Source organism: Argentina silus, assembly GCF_951799395.1.
Source record: "Argentina silus genome assembly, chromosome: 7".
NCBI lineage: Eukaryota > Metazoa > Chordata > Actinopteri > Argentiniformes > Argentinidae > Argentina > Argentina silus.
In genome coordinates, this window is record NC_139661.1 from 4,134,521 (window position 1) to 4,154,180 (window position 19,660).

Below are 19,660 nucleotides of genomic sequence, written 5' to 3' on the forward strand. Positions count from 1 at the left end.
TGATACCACTACACCAGCGGCGCAGATGCGATGATGAGAACACATATCTGTATTTATTGGAAGAGAGTGTGACAAATAAAGTAGTTATGATTAAAAAGCACCTGTACTATATAAACCATCGCAAATTTAATGAAATACAGAATTTAGTTGTTTTGCCATGTCTAGTAACAATAATGTGGAAAATCAAGTAAATTAAGTACTACCACTGAGGGCCGTACTAGAGCTGTACTACCATTACCATTGACGGCTGTACTAGAGCTGTACTACCATTACCATTGACGGCTGTACTAGGGCTGTACTACCATTGACGGCTGTATTAGAGCTGTACTACCATTGACGGCTGTATTAGAGCTGTACTACCATTGACGGCTGTATTAGAGCTGTACTACCATTGACGGCCGTACTAGAGCTGTACTACCATTACCATTGACGGCTGCACTAGGGCTGTACTACCATTGACGGCTGTACTAGAGCTGTACTACCATTACCATTGACGGCTGTACTAGGGCTGTACTACCATTGACGGCTGTATTAGAGCTGTACTACCATTACCATTGACGGCTGTACTAGGGCTGTACTACCATTACCATTGACGGCTGTATTAGAGCTGTACTACCATTACCATTGACGGCTGTATTAGAGCTGTACTACCATTACCATTGACGGCTGTATTAGAGCTGTACTACCATTGACGGCTGTACTAGAGCTGTACTACCATTACCATTGACGGCTGTATTAGAGCTGTACTACCATTGACGGCTGTACTAGAGCTGTACTACCATTACCATTGACGGCCGTACTAGAGCTGTACTACCATTACCATTGACGGCTGTACTAGAGCTGTACTACCATTACCATTGACGGCCGTACTAGAGCTGTACTACCATTACCATTGACGGCTGCACTAGGGCTGTACTACCATTGACGGCCGTACTAGGGCTGTACTACCATTGACGGCCGTACTAGAGCTGTACTACCATTGACGGCCGTATTAGGGCTGTACTACCATTGACGGCCGTACTAGGGCTGTACTACCATTGACGGCCGTACTAGGGCTGTACTACCATTGAGGGCCGTACTAGGGCTGTACTACCATTGACAGCTGTACTAGGGTTGTACTACCATTGACAGCTGTACTAGGGTTGTACTACCATTGAGGGCCGTACTAGGGCTGTACTGCCATTGAGGCCTTCGAGGTCATGTCCTCTGTATTTTTTCCTAATTAGACATTTTGAAGGTTGACTGTTTTGCATGTTTTTTTGTCATTAATAAAATGGAAGACAATAAAGAAAATCTGTCAGTGCCAGTTAAAATATCTGCTGCCCCGGTTCGGTTCCGTTTGCTGTTGTTCCCGCTATATATGATTAGAACCGATAGGTGCACCTTGGGTCACGTCATTCACGTCAAGGTTGGTCGATCCTGCGCACTCGAAGTGGAGCCGAGATCGGCAGCAAAGGATAGGCAGGATAATTACAAACATTGGAACGACAGGTAGAATTAAATATAACAAGAACAATATTGTTATTGACAGCAGCCTTTTTGTTAAATTTAATTTGTAAAAAAGAAAGAAAGAAAAAGAAACAAGGGATTTAACAAGAATTTGAGCGTAATTTGTAAAAAGTAAATGAAAATGCATATTTGTTCTGTCTTTAGTAAGAAAACAAACAGTGTTCCCTGGTTTTCAGCATAACAATGTGTGGAGCTCTGAATTAGAGTAACTCCTGGTTATTGGGCTCTGGTCTTAGACTACAAGCTACTCCACTGAGCATGTGTTTTAGTCATGGATGTATGCTTATGTTTATGCTGATATGCTTTTAGTCAAGGATATAGATATAATTATGGCTCTAGATTGCAAGAAAAAGCTGTTTAAGATGTTTGAGAAATTGAAAAAGGTCCATCTTCCAGCCCTGATCCTCTTGTACTTCATGGATAGTTGGATTAATTCTTCTCAGGGTTCTTCTCAGGCAAGATGAAATTGTCCTTACTGCAGGAACAGAACATGAAAGGTTGTTTTAAGAATGAATTAACTACAGAGTAATTAGTAAAGGCAGATTATTTGTCAGAAGACACAATTCAAATATGGACCATGGGAGCAAAATAATTTAGATAATTTGCAGCTGAGCTAAAGTAGTAAGCTCTTTAGCAGCCAATGAACTCAATGTAATCAAATGTCAGAATTGACATAGGAGCAGGGGTTTCTCTGTCCCACACCACAAACCAGGTTCAGGAAACACTCCTGGTCCAAGGCAAAAAACAATCTTGTTCCGGATTTATGTCTAGTCTTACCCAATGAAAACAATCTTGTTCTGGATTTATGTCTAGTCTTACCCAATGAAAACAATCTTGTTCTGGATTTATGTCTAGTCTTACCCAATAAAAACAATCTTGTTCTGGATTTATGTGTAGTCTTACCCAATAAAAACAATCTTGTTCTGGATTTATGTGTAGTCTTACCCAATGAAAATAGTGGTAGGCATGGGCTTCAAGCGTCTTGCTATATAGATGCCGAAGATCACTGCAGGGACCAGGAACACACAACACCATCCCAAACACAGCCAGAATGCATTCTTCAGAGAGAGAGAGAGAGAGAGAGAGAGACAGAGACCGAGACCGAGAGAGTGAGATGACTGAAACTAAAACACATGCTCAGACAGCAGAACGTAATAGGAAAACTTGCAGTGTCAATTGGGATTTGTGCAATATAGTTAATAGTCTAAGTATAATAGTCTGGGCAATAGACCAACCATGATGATTGTGTATTTGATGTGTAGTATACTGCCGCCACCTGCACTTAAATGTAACATAATCTCTTCCTAACAGTCTTAATGTAATCTTTTCTATGCATATGTGTTGTATTTGTATTGATGTAACCCCTTATTTTTAAAGCATGTTCAATGGAACACACATTTATTTTTCAAGAGGCAATAGATGATTTGACCCAGTTACAAGTGTATGGACTGCATGTATGGAACATTGTGACACGGATGCTACTCACCCATGGATCAATCACATTCAGACAGACTGCTGTGTACACATTGTCTAAAGACACGGCCAGCCAATGGCAACCCAGTACGTCATTCAAGATCTGTTAACAGGAAGGCACGTTGTCACTCACAGAACATCCAAACACCCGTAAGTTTGTGTGATTCTCAATAGAACTGGTTTTGGAACGTTTACGACTATTCTATTGAGATGAAAAGCAACTATGAGGAACTGAACCATTACTCGGCACTTACACAATATCCTTAACTCACCAAACACCAAAGGTTGAAAATAAACTACCACAATGACGTACAGTTTATTTACCTCTACCGTTTTAGGTTTGAGAGAACTATAGTACAGTATGTCAGTGTGTCTGTGGAATGTTCTGAATCACCGAGCAAAGTGTCATTTTTCTGTCATCTTGCGGTATGCTACTATACCTACCGTATGACGGACCCAATCTAAGTACCGTAGCAGGCATTGCTCTCCTTTCTCCAACGTACACTGAGTCACCTGTCAGAGAATAAAAAAAACACACTCAGTGTGATATGGAACTGTGCCCTGGAACCACTATTCTGTCGCTATTAAAACCCCTGAAGTAAACAACAGTCTTCATTTTCTGCAGCGACAGTGAAAAGCTCCTCAATAAGACTGCGCAGCAAGTGAGTCTATGTACCATACATATGAAAAGGCCTAGCCATGTTAAAAAACAACAACATTGGATTCTATTTTTGGCCACTCCATATCTTTTTCTTGTTCTACTCAATCCCATCATACGGCTTTTTGGCTTCCACTTTTTTGATTGTCAGCAATGGTGAAGAACATGAACAGGTCTCTTACATTCCCCACGATGAGAGGGACCTGCTTGCGGAGAGCAACTTCAGTTTGGTCGAAGCTGTCCAGGGTCGTGTCCACATTATCCTATAGCATGAGAGAAATGATCTGGTAAGGGAATGATGCTTCATCCCCACACCTGGATGATCACCCTGCGATGAAGACACACCCAATTTCTAGGGATGACATTTTCAGTAATTAAACTGTACCTTGTAGGTTTTGCTGATGTCCCTCAAGGCTGTCACACTTGTGTTCATTATTCCCTGAGTGATGACAAAATGAAATAAAAAATGAACGCGAAGACAAGGCATTCACTGGGACAGCTATAGGTCAAACTGATTATAGGTCACATGAAAATGTAAAAGATATAATCCACATCAATTTATTTGAGAATAGAACTCACTGCATCCAGTGTCTGCTGCTTGGCGATGTCGTCCAGGTGTCTGACGTTTGCAGCCTCTGCTTTCAAATCTTCTTTGATTTCTTCATTTGCCTGGGGATATACCGTAGTGCATAATGCTGCACAATACAATTGACACAGTTCACTGCTACTGTCCTTTTGTTTTTCTACCTTATCCCATAAAAACTCACTGGAAGTTTTGCCTTCTCGTCCAGTTCATCGGCAAAAGCTGCAAGGTCTCTTTTCACAACTGGTCGACTCAGCTGTAGTGGCAATACACAGACAACTGTTATGTACGGTAGCTGTCTATGTCTAGCTTTAAAATGCAACGTACAGATTGAACACCCACGCCCGCCCACACACACACAAATGCACACACGAATGCACACCCACACCCACACCCACACCCACACCCACACCCACACCCACACCCACACCCACACACACAAAGACTCACTCACACCGCACACCCACACCCACACCCACACACACACACACACATACACACACACACACACACACACACACACACACACACACACCAACCCACACACACACACACACACACACACACACACACACACACACACACACACACACACACACACACAGCTTTGCTGTTTCGTACCAGCAGAAAGAACCTCTCATAGTTGATACTGTCTATCCCACTGCCTCTAAAGTTCAGCAGACCCTGTCTCCCTTGGTCAGGCAGCAGCTTCAAGTCATTCAAGTTGACTGACAGATTCTGAGCCGTCCGTTGGAATCCCTCCATGTACTAAACGGAAGGAGAAGAAGCACAGGTTTTTGGAAAAAATCTGTCAAAGACGTACAGAATCACTGGCTACCGTTCCAAAATAACAATGCAAACCATCGAATTATCACAGTGAATTATGAAATATGAATACGTGAAATATGAATACGCCACATTTGAGGACAAACACCTTGCTGGCATTCAGGAAGTCCTCCAGGTCAAATCGCTGGTTCATGTCCATGCTATGGAACAAAGACTGGCCCGTCTCACAGCCACTGAAACAAAGAGCAGTGACAGTGCAGACGTTGCGTTAACCCGAAATAGAGTGTGCCAAAGTTAGTTTAACTGGCCCAGTTTAACTGGCCCAAGACACAATGTAGTGGTGAAAGTCATTGTGGAACATTAATGACAGAACAGGGCAGCTGTTATTCAAGAAACAACGGAGGGCTTTACCGGTAGATTGCAGAGGTGCTGGGAGTCTGGTTGGTCTCAGAGCCATTAGTGATGTTGAGACTCATAAAAAGATCCATACGCTGGTCTAGGAACTGTGTGAACGGAACGATAGAGTTTAATAGACAGTTTGTAGTTTTTTTTTTTTTATTCAACGGCCTGTTTATTTATGTACAGTAACCTGCATGACCTGACCTGACCTACAGCACATTTGGAACCCTTACCTTGAAGATCTGGCCATGGGTCCAGCTCCGGCAGCCCAAGGTGTGGACATTCCCTCCGATGAACAGGGTGACGAAGACCATGATGATGAACAACCAGGAGAACAGGAAGCTCAGCACCACAGCGCTGTGGAACAGTATCACAACACGCTAATGTAGACCATCACAGCCAGCACGGTTATACACTCACCGGCCACTTTATTCGGTACACCTGTTCAACTGCTCGTTAACGCAAATATCTAATGGTGTGGAGGATATTTTCTTGGCACACTTTGGGCCCCTTAGTACCAACTGAGCATCGTTTAAACGCCACAGCCTACCTGAGTATTGTTGCTGACCATGTCCATCCCTTTATGATCACAGTGTACCTATCTTCTGATGGCTACTTCCAGCAGGATAACGCGCCATGTCACAAAGCTCAAATCATCTCAAACTGGTTTCTTGAACATGACAATGAGTTCACTGTACTCCAATGGCCTCCACAGTCACCAGATCTCAATCCAATAGAGCACCTTTGGGATGTGGTGGAACGGGAGATTCGCATCATGGATGTGCAGCCGACAAATCTGCAGCAACTGCGTGATGCTATCATGTCAATATGGACCAAAATCTCTGAGGAATGTTTCCAGCACCTTGTTGAATCTATGCCACAAGAAATTAAGGCAGTTCTGAAGGCAAAGGGGGTCCAACCCGGTACTAGCAAGGTGTACCTAATAAAGTGGCCAGTGAGTGTATGTCCTTACAACAAACTACCATGTCTCAAAAGGACCTTGAACCTGTGGAGAGCAGATGCAAGGCACAATATATCACAATCAGTTCACAGCCCAGTGAGATACTTACGCCTTGAACAGGCTGACCGCTGTATGTTCCAGGACGGCCTTTGGGTATGTGGAGTAGATGGTTGGGTAGAATAGCACAGGCAATCCAAGAGAGAGAGCAGCCAACAGCAGAATCACAATGACCAGGATCACAGTGCAGAGCGTAACTGCCACTGCCCACCTGCAGGGTGAGCCAAAGAGAATACAGCTAAAAGAATATCATCTGATAGACATCTGAAACATATACAGTAAGAACAGTCCAGTGTGATTGAACATCCCCCAGCCTGACTCTGATCACTCCGATCGAGCCAGCCGGAGGAGGAGTTGCACAGTCTTATTGCGGTAGGCAGAAAAGATCTCCTATGGTGCTCCTTAGTGCAACATGGTTGTAGTAATGTGTTGCTAAAGGAGCTTCTCTGCTCTGCCAGAGTGTCATGTAGGGGATGGGAGGGATTGTCCATGATGGCCAGGAGTTTGGTCCTCTTCCTCCTATTGGCCACCTCCTCCACAGTGTCCAGGGTGACACTGAGGGCAGAACCAGCTTTCCTAATAAGCTTGTTCAGCCTGTTAATGTCACCTCCCCAGCATACCATAACTGGCCACCACTGACTGGTAGAACATGTTCAGCAGAGTCCTACACATACCAAAGGACCTGAGCCTCCTCAGGAAATAAAACCGGCTCTGGCCCCTCTTGTACAGGACATCTGTGTTACCAGTCCAGTCCAGTTTATTGTCCAGATGCACTTGTTTGTTTTACTCCAATTGTACTTTCTTGTAATTTTAAACAAACACTGCATAGCTCCAAAACATGGTTAAAACTATCATTTTGATCTCATTGATGGTTAGTCCAGACATCCGTAGCTTCATCTATGAATTTGAGAGTGGTTACATTTTTCCAGCAACATCCCTCAGCTGTTTACCAAAAAAAAAGTGGTGGGGTGACTGCTTTGTTATTGTTTGACTACAGAGCTACTTTACTGATCTGGTGCTGCTGTAATAATACAGTTCTATGACTGATAAACATTATTAGGATAGTTATAATGTTACCTGACATAGTCATAGTGCTGAAGTGGACCTGCAAAGTGTCTCACAGACACTCTGACCTCAGACACGGTGTCAGTGAGAGACTGTAGAGACGGGAAATTCCGGCTGGAGTTCATTAACCGCTCTTGGGTTACATTCAGTTCCAACATGAGAGCTATTATAAGTCAAAAAACAGAGTGCATGTGAGTTAGCATTTCATATTTTAATCATAATGTATCAGTAATGTAACAGTATCGAATTGCAGGTTTGACCCATAGCTATTTCATTGGAAATTGCTTTGAGAAGATTGTCAATGACAGCACATGACCTATTTCTAGAGAAGAGGGCAATTGTTTTATTCCTGTAGGATTACTCTCACCTTCTACAGTGGGTGCTACTTGGTCTGAACAAAGTTGTGGAATGGCACGAAAGGATAAGTTACCCTAGTAAAGATGTATTCAGTCAGATAAACAGATGATTTCAGTTTGATGATATACTGTTCAATGCAGTAAGATATCATACTTTCCAACATAGATTGGCATAACATATCTATGATGAACTTTTCAATTCTGTATCTGTGTTATAGGAAAATGTCCAATTTTTCACACTTCTAAGTAAAATGCATACAACCAATCACAACCAAAATGTAATTCTTATAACCTTTGCATTGAATCTTTAACTTTTGGACGTTTCATTGGTTAATCTAATCCTGTTCATGCTCACTTGTTCAACAAGCCCTGCAAGGTCGGAGGCAGGCGGCATTCCTTCCAGCTTGTCATCTACACTGGGGATCTGCCATAAAAAACACAATTGCAGTTACTGTAATATCAATCAATACCAGACGTATCATCCAAAATCTAAAGGCTACATTTTGTTTTCATTGATCGGTAGCTGAATCCTTTGCTGCCACCAGACATGGAACCTGGATTAGAGGCCGACCTGGATTAGTAGAGAGACCTGGATTAGAGGTAGACATGGGGTAAAGCATACCAGGCTATAGTCAGCGTCTGTTTCCAGGTTGCTAGAGTCAGGGACGTCACAGCAAACGTTAAAAGTCTGCAGTCGTTCTTGCAGTTTTTGGAGCTCTCTCTGCAGGGTTGTATGTCTGGTCTGCAGAGCTGTCCTCTTCGTCTGAACTGTCTGCAGGTTCTCAGTGGTACCAATGGCATCTGAAGACATGCAGTGAGAAAAGTATACATGAGCTGTATGCCACAAACATTTATTCACATCCAGTACCTGAATAAAAAACATCAGAAATGACATTAAGACAGCCATTAAGTTCTATTTGTCAAGTTCGATTTGAGTTTGACTGATCATATGTCTGTACCTGTTGAAAAGATAACCTTCTAGAAGACTTGTTGGAGACTGGGTGTAATCTTATGGTACATACTTTACAGAATGTATACAAAGAAAACAGGGACAATCACATGATTGTGATCATAGGTAGGTACGGAATGCACAGAGAGCAAGCCAATGGCACTCCCTGTACCTGTTACAAAACCTGGACATGGGAGTCAGAGATCATGAGTTGATACATATTTAGCAAAATATGTATCAACTCATGATCTCTGACTCCCATGTCCAGGTTTTGTAATGAGGTACAGGGAGTGCCATTGGCTTGCTCTCTGTGCATTCCGTACCTACCTATGATCACAGCACAGTCAAAAAACAGAGTGCATGTGAGTTAGCATAGTATGCAAAGTGTAAGACAATTTGGAGAGAGGTGAGGTGGGAAACCCACCTCCAACAGAAGCAGACAAGTCAGCCAGAGCTTTGTTGACGTCGCTGTTGAAAGATGAGATCAATGTTGCACCAATGGTGTCATCAGCATCTGGAAGCATAGTATTGCATATTTCAGCATATTTATAAACATTTTTTTACCAGAGAGGACATTTTACTTGAACAAAACGCAGGGAACCATAACCAATCCAACAACATAAATTGTATTACCATTTACAGCCTTTGAGATTTCTGCCTGAGGAATGGAGTACTGTTCCATGACGGTTTCCATGTTCTGGAAAGAAAAGGAAATGCTGTATCTTATACAAATGCCAAGTAGAAAACAAACTTGGAAAGAGGGTATTGTCTTTGGTTTTAGAGCAGTTTATATGAGTGTTATGGTGTAAGCCAGACCTGAGGAATAGAATTCAGACCGTCTTCAATGATCCTTGCATTGGTTTCCAAATGATTCAGGCTGGGGTACATGCTCTCACGAACTCTGCTGTTTGTGTTTATACCTAGAATCACCCCTACCCTGCACACAAAAACATCCATTCATATTTGCAGTTAAAAAAAAGAGACACCAGATATACAATACATTAACATTACAATTGATAACTGTATGTAGAGAGAGAGAGGGAGAAAAAGAGAGACTTTCTTACAGGAGTAAAATGGTTACGAGAATTAAGCAAGCTGCCACACCAATATCTTGATGGTTACGTGATGACAGTGATGGTGACTGGACGCTAATCTCTGCCTTCATGGTATGAGAATGCTGCCAGGCAAGAATTCCACCAATGATGGGCATGAGTAACAGGTAGAGCACAGCCAGAATCAAACACACCAGGTACCCAGCCTCATATCTCACCAGCTGTTGAGAGGGAAGACAAACCCATGATATCATTGTTGAGACAAGACTATTTTTCTCCATGTACCTTTGACACTGATTAATGAAGAAGAATCATTCAAAACAGTGGAGGCCGTCCTCCGATTTCTGCCATCATGCCATGTCATTGTTATTAAGAAAACAGAAATATGCATTTCATCTGAAACAGGAAGCAGTAATACGGAAATACAGTTCCAGGGTTGGCTATGATCATTGTTTCTTACCTGAGGAATGTCTTGTTGTTTATTAATGAACAACCTAGACATAATATCTGAAAGGGAGAGCATTTGTCATTGTTTATATTGGGAGTGACAGTATTTATAAGCTATACTATTGGTATAAAGGAAAGTAAGTAGGTGGATATGGCATTGCTTGTGATTATGAGGGAAAAAAAGGCTTCATAAAAAAGGAAAAATATACAATATTATTCCTGTAATGCCCTGTGAAGACAATAATCAATCACCTCATTGATGGGTTAAAACCACAGATTAAAAAATGATTTGTTGTCCTGACTTAAATGAAAAACTCCCTGTGCAACAGATATGATTAGAAAGCATCATAAATCAACAAGAGGGGCCTCAATGTTCCTTACCCTCTGGGAAAGCATTCGGCTGTACTGCCTCGAGAAAAACACGGGCAAAGTTATAAAGGGGTTCCAGGCCACTGGCGGAACTTTCCACCCGCTGGGTTGGAGTTTGGGTCAAGGAGAGGAAAGGTTGCAGGTCGCAGTCTCTGCTGAGGCAGCGCTGAGTCGAGTCTCCACCACTCAGTAGGAACATTACCACCCAGAGAGAACTGCCGAGTGACAGCCCCATGATTCATCAGGCCCTTGATGCCCTACTGAGATAACCACAAATATGATTATTAAAATGTATATAATGATGATGATGATGATGATGATGATGATGATAATAATAATAATAACGTCAGTGACGGGAATATTCACCGTGATTCTGGCATTAAGAGGAAAATATTCTATCATCATCGTCGTCAACATTATGCTCATCATCCTCATCACATTAATCTTGTCATTTACTTTCAAGTACTTTCAAAAAAAAAATTCAAAATTAAATATTAGCATTCATCTTGGTGTACAGGATGTTGCTATTGAATCAAAAATACATGGCCAATTAATTGGACTAGACCTACAACATATGGATGATAACCACACATGTAAGACATGTAAGTTATAATGTTACCTTTAATTGTAGGTAGAGAGACTTTTCTCCATAGAAGTGAAAATTGTCCGTCCTCCAAGCTTGTGTGCACCATTGTGTTGTATGTAGGTATATTACACGCACATAGTCAATCTAGGAGGAGACTTGGGAACCGGCTATACACGATTCTGTCCGAGACAAACATTATCCATGCAGCATCTTACATAATCAGGCCTAATTAATCAGGCCTAGATATGTATAGGAATACATTACACATCTGTGAAAATGTTGTATTCTTTTAGCAAACACCCCTGATTGACTTTATCTGTGGCATTACTGTATATGTGTATATCTTTTATTTTATTTTATTTATTTTTTTACATTTATGATGCCTGGGAACATAAACTTTTCATTGGTCGGCGGTAGGCTAGGTCGTTCTTGCCCGGCCTCTGCCACTATGTTTCTGGGTAATGTAGTGTTCCTATGTTATCTAAAAGCGGTTTAGTGGTGGACATTGAGGACGGAAAAAACTACAGTTACAGTGTCGGTGCTCGAGTGCCACGCAAATTCGTGTGGGGGCCCGACAGAAAGGATAGTTTTAAAGGGAAATCAAGGTTGTTGAGGTCCGTGTTGGGAACAGCAGGATTTGGGGTATGTGTAAAAATCATTTTCCTGATATTTCTTAGGCATATACTGCTGCGGACCTTTACATCGCCTTTGTAAAATGTCTCTCTATCCGCATGCTAACAAGCAAAAAAAAATAGCTTGGGGTCAAAGCTAGCTAGCACGCGTAGCTCCTCTCTTTTGTTCTATTGCAGCTAGCTAGCTAACTATGCTATTTGAGGTGGAATAGCAATATCTGGGGAAGGATTACCTCGCCAGTGTAAACAACCTGTCTGGCCATCAGCTCCTAGTTAACTTACAAATTCACCTAAGTTACTGTACGATCGCCTCAGCTGGGGGGGGGGGGCTATCCTGGCTTTGCTAGCTAGCTGCTGTGATTGTTGTGATGATGAGTTGAGTGTAATATTAGCTAATAGCTTGTAATGTTAGCAAGCTAGCTAATCTGTCCACTAGACGAGCCAGGAAAGGGACATGATGGTCTGAAAAGAAGTGTTAATTATCTGTACATACACGCCATCTATGCTCACTACAGTGCACATGTGTCAGCCATACTACTCGCTCGTAGTTGTGACAGATTTGTGAATGTTACTTGCAAGTACCAGAGTTTTTGCTTACTGTCAGTGTCCATAGCTAGTGTATCTAAGTGGACCACAAAGGAATTAGCATTTTAGACCATGTAAGCATTTGACCACCTCAGTCATAGTAGGGGTGATCTTACAAAGAGATTGCTAATGGGGTGGTAAAATTCCAAGATTCTTCCAAGTCACGATTGAGAAGGAAGTAGAGTTACATTAGGCTGGAAAACAATAGCTCCTTTTTATTCAGAGCTTCCAATGTGATTTTCTTGGAACAGGTCATTCTCAGTTCATTCCAATCCCTTTGAGCGAAGGTCAGACACAGAACTGCACACTTTGCAAAATGACACTGTTCATGGTGGCCTCTATGCTTTTGAAATGACTCCAGTCAACACAGAATCATTTACCATGGCCTGTCAACTTTTTGCAGGTACATTGCTGCTGTCAAAGGCTTTTTTAATTTATTTTTTATAAGGCATACGTTATAGAGATTTTCGATTGATCAAGCCAATCGAAAGCAAAACATAAAACACTAACAACCCCCCCCCCCCCCTTCTCTCCCTCCCCCCGCTCCTATACCTCACATCTACCCTTTTGTTTCTCTATCTGTCCCCCCCCTTCCCTTCTTCTCCCCCCCTCTCTCCTGTTATTAGATAGCTGCTGGTTGCAGTGAGTGAGGTAGCAGAGTGCAGTGTGCCATCCCCCCTCCCGTCCTCCTCTCATGTCCCCCCTCATGTGTGTCCCTGCTTGTTAGTGTCCCCCCACCCCCCCACCCCCCACCCCCACCCCACCTGGTCCTCCCATTGTCTCGCTTCTCCAGGCCTGAAGTCCTCCTCTCCCTCATGCTTTGGACAAAGCCAGCACACTGCCAGCCCAATGACTGCCTGGATCGTCCTGCCTGTCAGCCTCTCTGCCTTCTCCATCACGGGAATATGGATCGTGTGAGTTGACTGAGGACGTGTTAGAAAGTTGTTTATCGAGTCATGTGTCGTCGTCGTCGTCGTTCCCCCCCCCCCCCCCCCCCCGTTTTCTAGTTGTTGACTTGTTTGTCTATTTGTTTGTTTTCCACACAGCTATGCCATGGCAGTGATGAACCATCACGTTTGTCCTGTGGAGAACTGGTGAGCAAAGTCGGAAAAAAGTGGTCGTCGCTAAGGCGTCATGCGGACGTTGATCGCGTTGTGAAACCCGCCTTCTGATGTTGAGACTTTCGCATGCATCTGGTGTTGGGTTCCTCGGACGCCTAACATGGATTTAACTGGAGCCGATGCTTCAACCGCTGTATTTGCCTCCTGTGTGCAGGTCTTACAACGTCACATGTACAGAGGAGATCGCCCGGCCAGGCTTCCCCAAGACCTGCTGCACCATACAGGACATCCCCCTCATAAGGTCTCTCATTCCCAGCCACTCTCTGACGCAACACAGGGACCTATTGTCTCTTTCAGTGAGAGTGTCTCTCTCTCGCAGCATGAAGTAGCACCTTATTTTGTGGCGGAATAAACACGCTGAATAAACTGACTCTATTAAATCGGTGTATTATTAGTCTAACCGGGGAACGACGGTACTCGCGTGTCTTCGTGCTGTTCACTGTGCATCGTCACGTGTGACGGAGACAGCGACAGTGGCCCCTCGTTCCTAAAAATGACCTATGGTCAATAGAACAGCAGATTTGTCAAATGAAGGCCAAGCGCGTTATCGCCAGAACAAAGATGTATCGAGTCAGGAAGGGGGGGGGTTAAAAGTCAAAGCTTATGCCTGTGACGTGTGTGACTGTCTGTAACGCTCAAAGCATGGCGATGCTATCTTAATATGATTTGATGGTAAAGGCCAGTGGATTTCCCCTCTCCCCCCCCCCATGCTGACATTGTGTCTTCTTCTCTGTAGTAAGTGCGGCTCGTTCCCTCCAGAGAGCTGTCTGTTCAGTCTGATCGGGAACGTCGGAGCCTTCATGGGTAAGACCACACACGTTTTGTTGAGTAACAGAGATGATCAGTTCACGGTCAGGCGAACACACCTGAACAACATTTTGTACACCCTATGTTTTGCCCTCGATAATAAATGTCTCCCAGCCTCTCATTTTCAGCGCTCTGGTCAATCGAATGACCATTAAAACAGGACGTTGTATTAATCGAATAATATAAACTAGTCTTGTTTGAATGGAACGCCGTGACTAGGCCATCGTAGCCACTAGGCAGCAGCACGGAGGTCCGCACAGGGTGGCTTTAAATAGGCTGTGCTCTCGAATCAATAATGGATGTGGCCTTTCCTCCACTTCCACCCCTCCTCAGCATCCATGACCTTCCTCCTTGACTTATTTTTCTGTTATTTATCACCCCTCTTTCTCCCTCTCTATCTATCTATCTATCTATCTATCTCTCTATCTCTCTATCTCTCTCTCTCTCTCTCTCTCTCTCTCTCTCTCTCTCTCTCTATCTATCTATCTATCTATCTATCTATCTATCTATCTATCTATCTATCTATCTATCTATCTATCTATCTATCTATCTATCTATCTATCTATCTCTCTCTATCTATCTCTCTCTTTTCTCTTTCTCCTCTCTCTCTCTCCCCTCTCTCTCTCTCCCCTCTCTCTCTCTATCTATCTCTCTATCTATCTATCTCTCTCTCTCTCTCTCTCTCCTCTCTCTTCTCTCTTCTCTCTCTCCTTCTCTTCTCTCTCTCCCCCCCCAGTGGTGATGGTGTGTTTTCTGCGCTACGCCCAGGTGATTGAACACAGCCATCGATGCTGGATCAACACCAGCGGCCTGGTCTCTGGCTGCACCAACGCAGTGGGCCTGGTCATGGTGGGCAACTTCCAGGTATATCTTGTTCCTTTACGGTGCGTCCCCCGCAAGGCGCGCCCCCCCCCGGATGTGTTTTTCTTTTGCCCTGACGATTCCTGAACCCTTTGTGTGTGTCTTACGTTTCCCCCGTGTAGGTGGACCATGCCAAATCTCTCCACTACGTGGGCGCGGGCGTCGCCTTTCCCGCGGGGCTGCTCTTCGTGTGCCTGCAGTGCGTGCTCACCTACCGGGTGGCGGTCACAGCGCTCGACTACTGGATGGCACATGTACGCGTGGGGCTGGCAGCCGGAGCCCTGGTCTCCCTCGTCCTCAGTATCCTTCCTTCCTGCTTGGCTGTTTGGGGGAGGGAGGGGGAGGGAGGGGGAGGGGGGGGGGGGGAGGAGGAAGGAGGAGGAATGTTATCACATGGAGCAATCTACAAACGTGGAATGTAATGTGTCGTACTCATAACTGTCATCAAACCCTCTGCTATGTCGAAACCGCCAAACCACCAGTATCGCTGACATTCTTTTCGGTGATGATGATGAATAAGCAGATTTCAGCTGGCTGGAGCAGGAGGAGGAGGAGGAAGAGAAGGAGGTTGTGTCTGTCATGAGAGGATGTAGGGGGGGGGAGGTTTGTGGCCGAGCGTGCGCTGGGCTAAGCGAGGAGTTTCTGCTGGGGTCATTAATAAAACATGAGTTCCCTCAGTAGTGTGAAGCCCTCAGAGACACGCCCCCCGATCCTCCTCCTCCTCCTCCTCCTGCTGCTGGAAGCCACAGGGAGACTAGAAACAGATGTTCTCATTTCTGCCTCACTGGCTGAGCCGTAGTCAACCATATGGGGGAGGTACCAGCATGTTATTTCAGCCCACTACAGCCGAACTAGGTCCACAGCAACAGGGCTATACGATTCGCACTTGATATTGACCAGACCTGGGGTCGAAATAGTCGTTGAAATACTTGCTTGAGTCTGCTTAGATGGCTAGATTTAACCCAGGCCAGGTGTTGGACCGTACCATTGGATGTATTGACGTGGCACCGTCTTGTTCCTTGACTCATATCCCCCCCCCCCTTCCTCTAACCCAAGGCGGTATCTTCTTCATCCACGAGAGCTTTGTCCTGCAGCACGCAGCAGCTATCTGTGAGTGGGTGTTCACCGTGGACATCCTGGTCTTCTACGGGACCTTCACCTACGAGTTCGGCACTGTCACCAATGAGACCATGATGGCGGGCCTCCAGCAGCTCCACCACCACGGCTCGGGGATCATGCTGGGGGCCGGGGCCAGGTCCGGGGCGCTGGGCGGGGGCACCAAGGGCCTCAAGTCCCCCGGCGGCAGCAGCACCTCCACCCATCTCAACTGCACCCCAGAGAGCATCGCCATGTTGTAGCTCTGTGGCTCTGCCGCTCTCCGCCGGAGAGAGATGTCACCCCCCCCCCCCTCCCCCCAAAATGTACTGCAGGTGGTGGGGGTGGGGGATTAACAGTAACCAACCAACACACACAGGCGAGCATGGTCTATGACGGCGAGGGAAGAAGAGGAAAGACAAAGACATGAAAATGACGAGAACGGGATCGACACATTAGGTTACCGTGTCGGTATTTGCTGTATTGTTTTTTTTTTGTGTGTCGTAATAAAAGCCGTCCGTTTTTTTTTTCTTCCCACTCACACGGTGAAATTTCCTTGACATCTTCGGGAGGAAACACTTCGAGGGGGGGGGGGGGTAGTGGGGGGGCGGTAGACGATGCCGTGAATGTTTTTCAAGATGGCTGTCGGTCGGCCCAAAGGCCTGCACTGATACAATAAGCTCTTCAGTGTTGTTTGACTGCTCGTCACCAGGGGCTTGTATTGCCTGTGGTCATCCTTATTGTGTCAGGATGGGCAGACGGAAAATATGTTATTATTTTTTTTTACAAATTTTTATGCCACAATGTTTTTTGTTTTGTTTTTTTTGCCACATTTTTTTTACACAGCCTTCCTCTACCTGGGAGGCAGTGGTGCCCCCCCAGTGGCCACCCTTTCATGCCGTTTTGACATGCTCAACTCTGCACGCCCACACTTTTGAATGAGAGAATAGAGTACGTACGTTTGATCTGACTCGGTTTGAGGTTTTTGTGTGTGTGTGTGTGTGTGTGTGTGTGTGTGTGTGTACTCTGCCAATGTTAAAAAGCATCGTAGTAGAAAAATATTGAATGTTTGAGAAGTGGAACTATAGATAGTATACTGTTATGTAACTGACAGGTTTGTATGCACACGCCTTTTATTTATCAATCAAGTACAAATGAACTGTAGAATGATTTTGTGGAAGTCATTGATGTAATTTGACAAGACAATTTACACACTTTGTGTACAATATCCTCCCGAATATCTTGAATAGCTGCCTCACGTGGAGAAGTGATATACGAATGACTTATAGTTTCTTATTGTTTAAAAATGATATCTCTGTATGTTAGGTCATTAAATTCATTATTCTCTAGAATAGATGACATACTATATTCATCTAGTTGACAAGTCGAGTGTAGAATGCTTACATAAGCCTGCTGGTCTGTTCAAGAAGCTCCTTTTACACTGGAGCAAAACCTCTGCATCTCAATCACTCTTGCTTCATTTTGTTTGTTGCCAATTATGTTTTCAGCCCTTGTTTCAACTTCCTGATTTCCCATTGGTTACTTGTCTTATGTATGGGGACATTTTTACTTAGTGTCACCTTATTGTTTTAGGCCTACGACATCTCCAGCTCTGGTGCAATAATGGCCTTTTTATCTGGCAATTTACACTCCAGGGCAATGGAGTGATGCCTTTATTTCTAGTGAGGGTTCTGGGTCTTTTTCTTTGAACACAGTGCTCTTGTTTCCGAAACGGAGGGGAGCTACTGAAGTACTTCATGCGGTCAAAAGTACGGTTCGAAAAAAGGTCAACTGAACCCATTTGGAGAAGTGCAACGATGAGTCATTTCACAATCCGGTGTCTGTCTTCTCTGTGTGCTTGTGGATTCCAGGCTGGTTCCTTGGAAGTCATATTTGGTTGTTATGGGAAGTACACTCTGGACTAGGATCATTCTATAATACTGTACATCAAAGCCTGTTTAATGTACTCAGTGAGTTACTGTACGTGTTGAGAGCGGTTGTATCAGGGGTGGCTGCCTGTAGACCTTGTGCCATTGACCCAACGACTGTCTGATTTGTGTCAGTATGTTTGGAGTATTGTTGAATTCCTTTTCCGTCACACCTCTGATGTTGAAATGCCCTGAGGATATTTGTGAGTAAGTGTAACCGGGTGCTCGTTGCCGGGGGCATTTCGATCGACATCAGCCTGTATGATTTGTAAACCAATGAACGGCAAATCAAAAAGGTCTTAATCATTGCCAAACATTCTAGACAATAGTAATCAATGGTAAACGGTTCAGAGAAAACCTTTTTTTCTTTTCTTTTTTCCTTTCTTTTTTTTTTTTTTTACTACAAAGTGACTACCAAATATGGCCCAGGTGAGGCCCTCTCAATCTGTGACAGATTAGCGCCACCTGGAGGCCAATGCTGATCTCCAACGCAGTGACCAGTTGAAATGCAAAGTCAGCTGGGATGGCACGCTCTCTCACTCTGGCTCCTCCCTTACTGGGCCCTTATCAAACGTGTCTGTGGTCTGCTTCAGGGGTGAACTATGGTTGACTATGACAATATCACTAACAAAGTATTCTCTTTTGGGTCATTGTATTGGTATGTTTTCAACTCATGTGCAATCACTGAATGGTTTTTTTGAAGCCATCGAAACGTAAAGTCTTTGTCATATCAGCTACCTCTGTTATGGCGAGGGAACATGATTGAACTTGTTCAAGGCAGATGCAGAGCAGATGCGTAGATGGTATTTCCTTCTCTCCTTGCCCAACAAGATTGGAATCACTGGAATTTAATGGGTTGTTTCTGTGTGACTGGAAAACACTTCTCTGATGTGAAAACTCTGTAGCTCCTTTTGTATGCTTGCTCTGTTTGGCCTTTTCCTCATTCTGTACCAGCCAAAAAACTATGTTCAATATGATTTCAAAGAACCTTATTTTTCTGATGTATTTCACCAATTAACCATACTGTAACTTGGTAAAGTTAGACTTCAACCGGCAGCTTTTATGAAAATTGTACTCTTGCAGTCGACAGGCCAAAACATGATAAAATGACATTTCAATACTTCTGATTGTTTTTTGTTTTTTTCATTTTTATTTGTTCCAAATCCTGCACTTCTGTTGAATCTTGTAGCTGTGTGTTTCTGTGAGTGTTTGAGAGAATACCAGTTGCAGATGACAGCCTGTAAGTCTAAAGATGTCTTGAATTCTGGAAAACAGCAGTGCAGATATAATGTCTTGAAAGGTGTAATAGTGATTCTTTTTTTTTTTTTTTTTTTTTTTTTTTTTTTTTTTAACCTTTTACATATTTTTCAAACATGTATTT

The 19,660-nt window shown here is 43.9% G+C and overlaps 2 protein-coding genes across 3 annotated transcripts; one reads left to right on the plus strand and one right to left on the minus strand.

The window, feature by feature from the left end:
* Positions 1-1,518: 1,518 nt before the first annotated feature.
* On the minus strand, positions 1,519-11,419 carry LOC310807122 (prominin-2-like). Of its 2 annotated transcripts, none has more exons than XM_083673434.1 (24): positions 11,284-11,419; positions 10,677-10,924; positions 10,309-10,355; positions 9,861-10,069; positions 9,613-9,733; positions 9,430-9,493; positions 9,221-9,310; positions 8,470-8,648; positions 8,203-8,271; positions 7,859-7,922; positions 7,504-7,654; positions 6,479-6,637; positions 5,642-5,765; positions 5,421-5,512; positions 5,158-5,242; positions 4,845-4,991; positions 4,408-4,479; positions 4,220-4,309; positions 4,026-4,079; positions 3,823-3,903; positions 3,427-3,495; positions 2,996-3,085; positions 2,455-2,567; positions 1,519-1,984 (listed from the first exon to the last, which is right to left on the minus strand). In XM_083673434.1, exons 2-24 carry the CDS (start codon positions 10,897-10,899, stop codon positions 1,939-1,941), a joined length of 2,439 nt encoding a protein of 812 aa, XP_083529560.1. In that variant the 5' UTR covers positions 10,900-10,924; positions 11,284-11,419; the 3' UTR covers positions 1,519-1,938. The 2 variants fall into 2 exon arrangements, with proteins under 2 accessions (XP_083529560.1, XP_083529561.1); XM_083673435.1 differs by having other exon boundaries at positions 10,677-10,921; positions 11,284-11,352.
* Positions 11,420-13,116: 1,697 nt separating this feature from the next.
* On the plus strand, positions 13,117-18,668 carry tmem150aa (transmembrane protein 150Aa). The gene is made up of 7 exons (XM_083673048.1): positions 13,117-13,381; positions 13,514-13,561; positions 13,743-13,829; positions 14,325-14,392; positions 15,132-15,259; positions 15,379-15,556; positions 16,313-18,668. The coding sequence occupies exons 1-7, from the start codon at positions 13,317-13,319 to the stop codon at positions 16,612-16,614; spliced, it is 876 nt and encodes a 291-aa protein (XP_083529174.1). The 5' UTR covers positions 13,117-13,316; the 3' UTR covers positions 16,615-18,668.
* Positions 18,669-19,660: the final 992 nt, after the last annotated feature.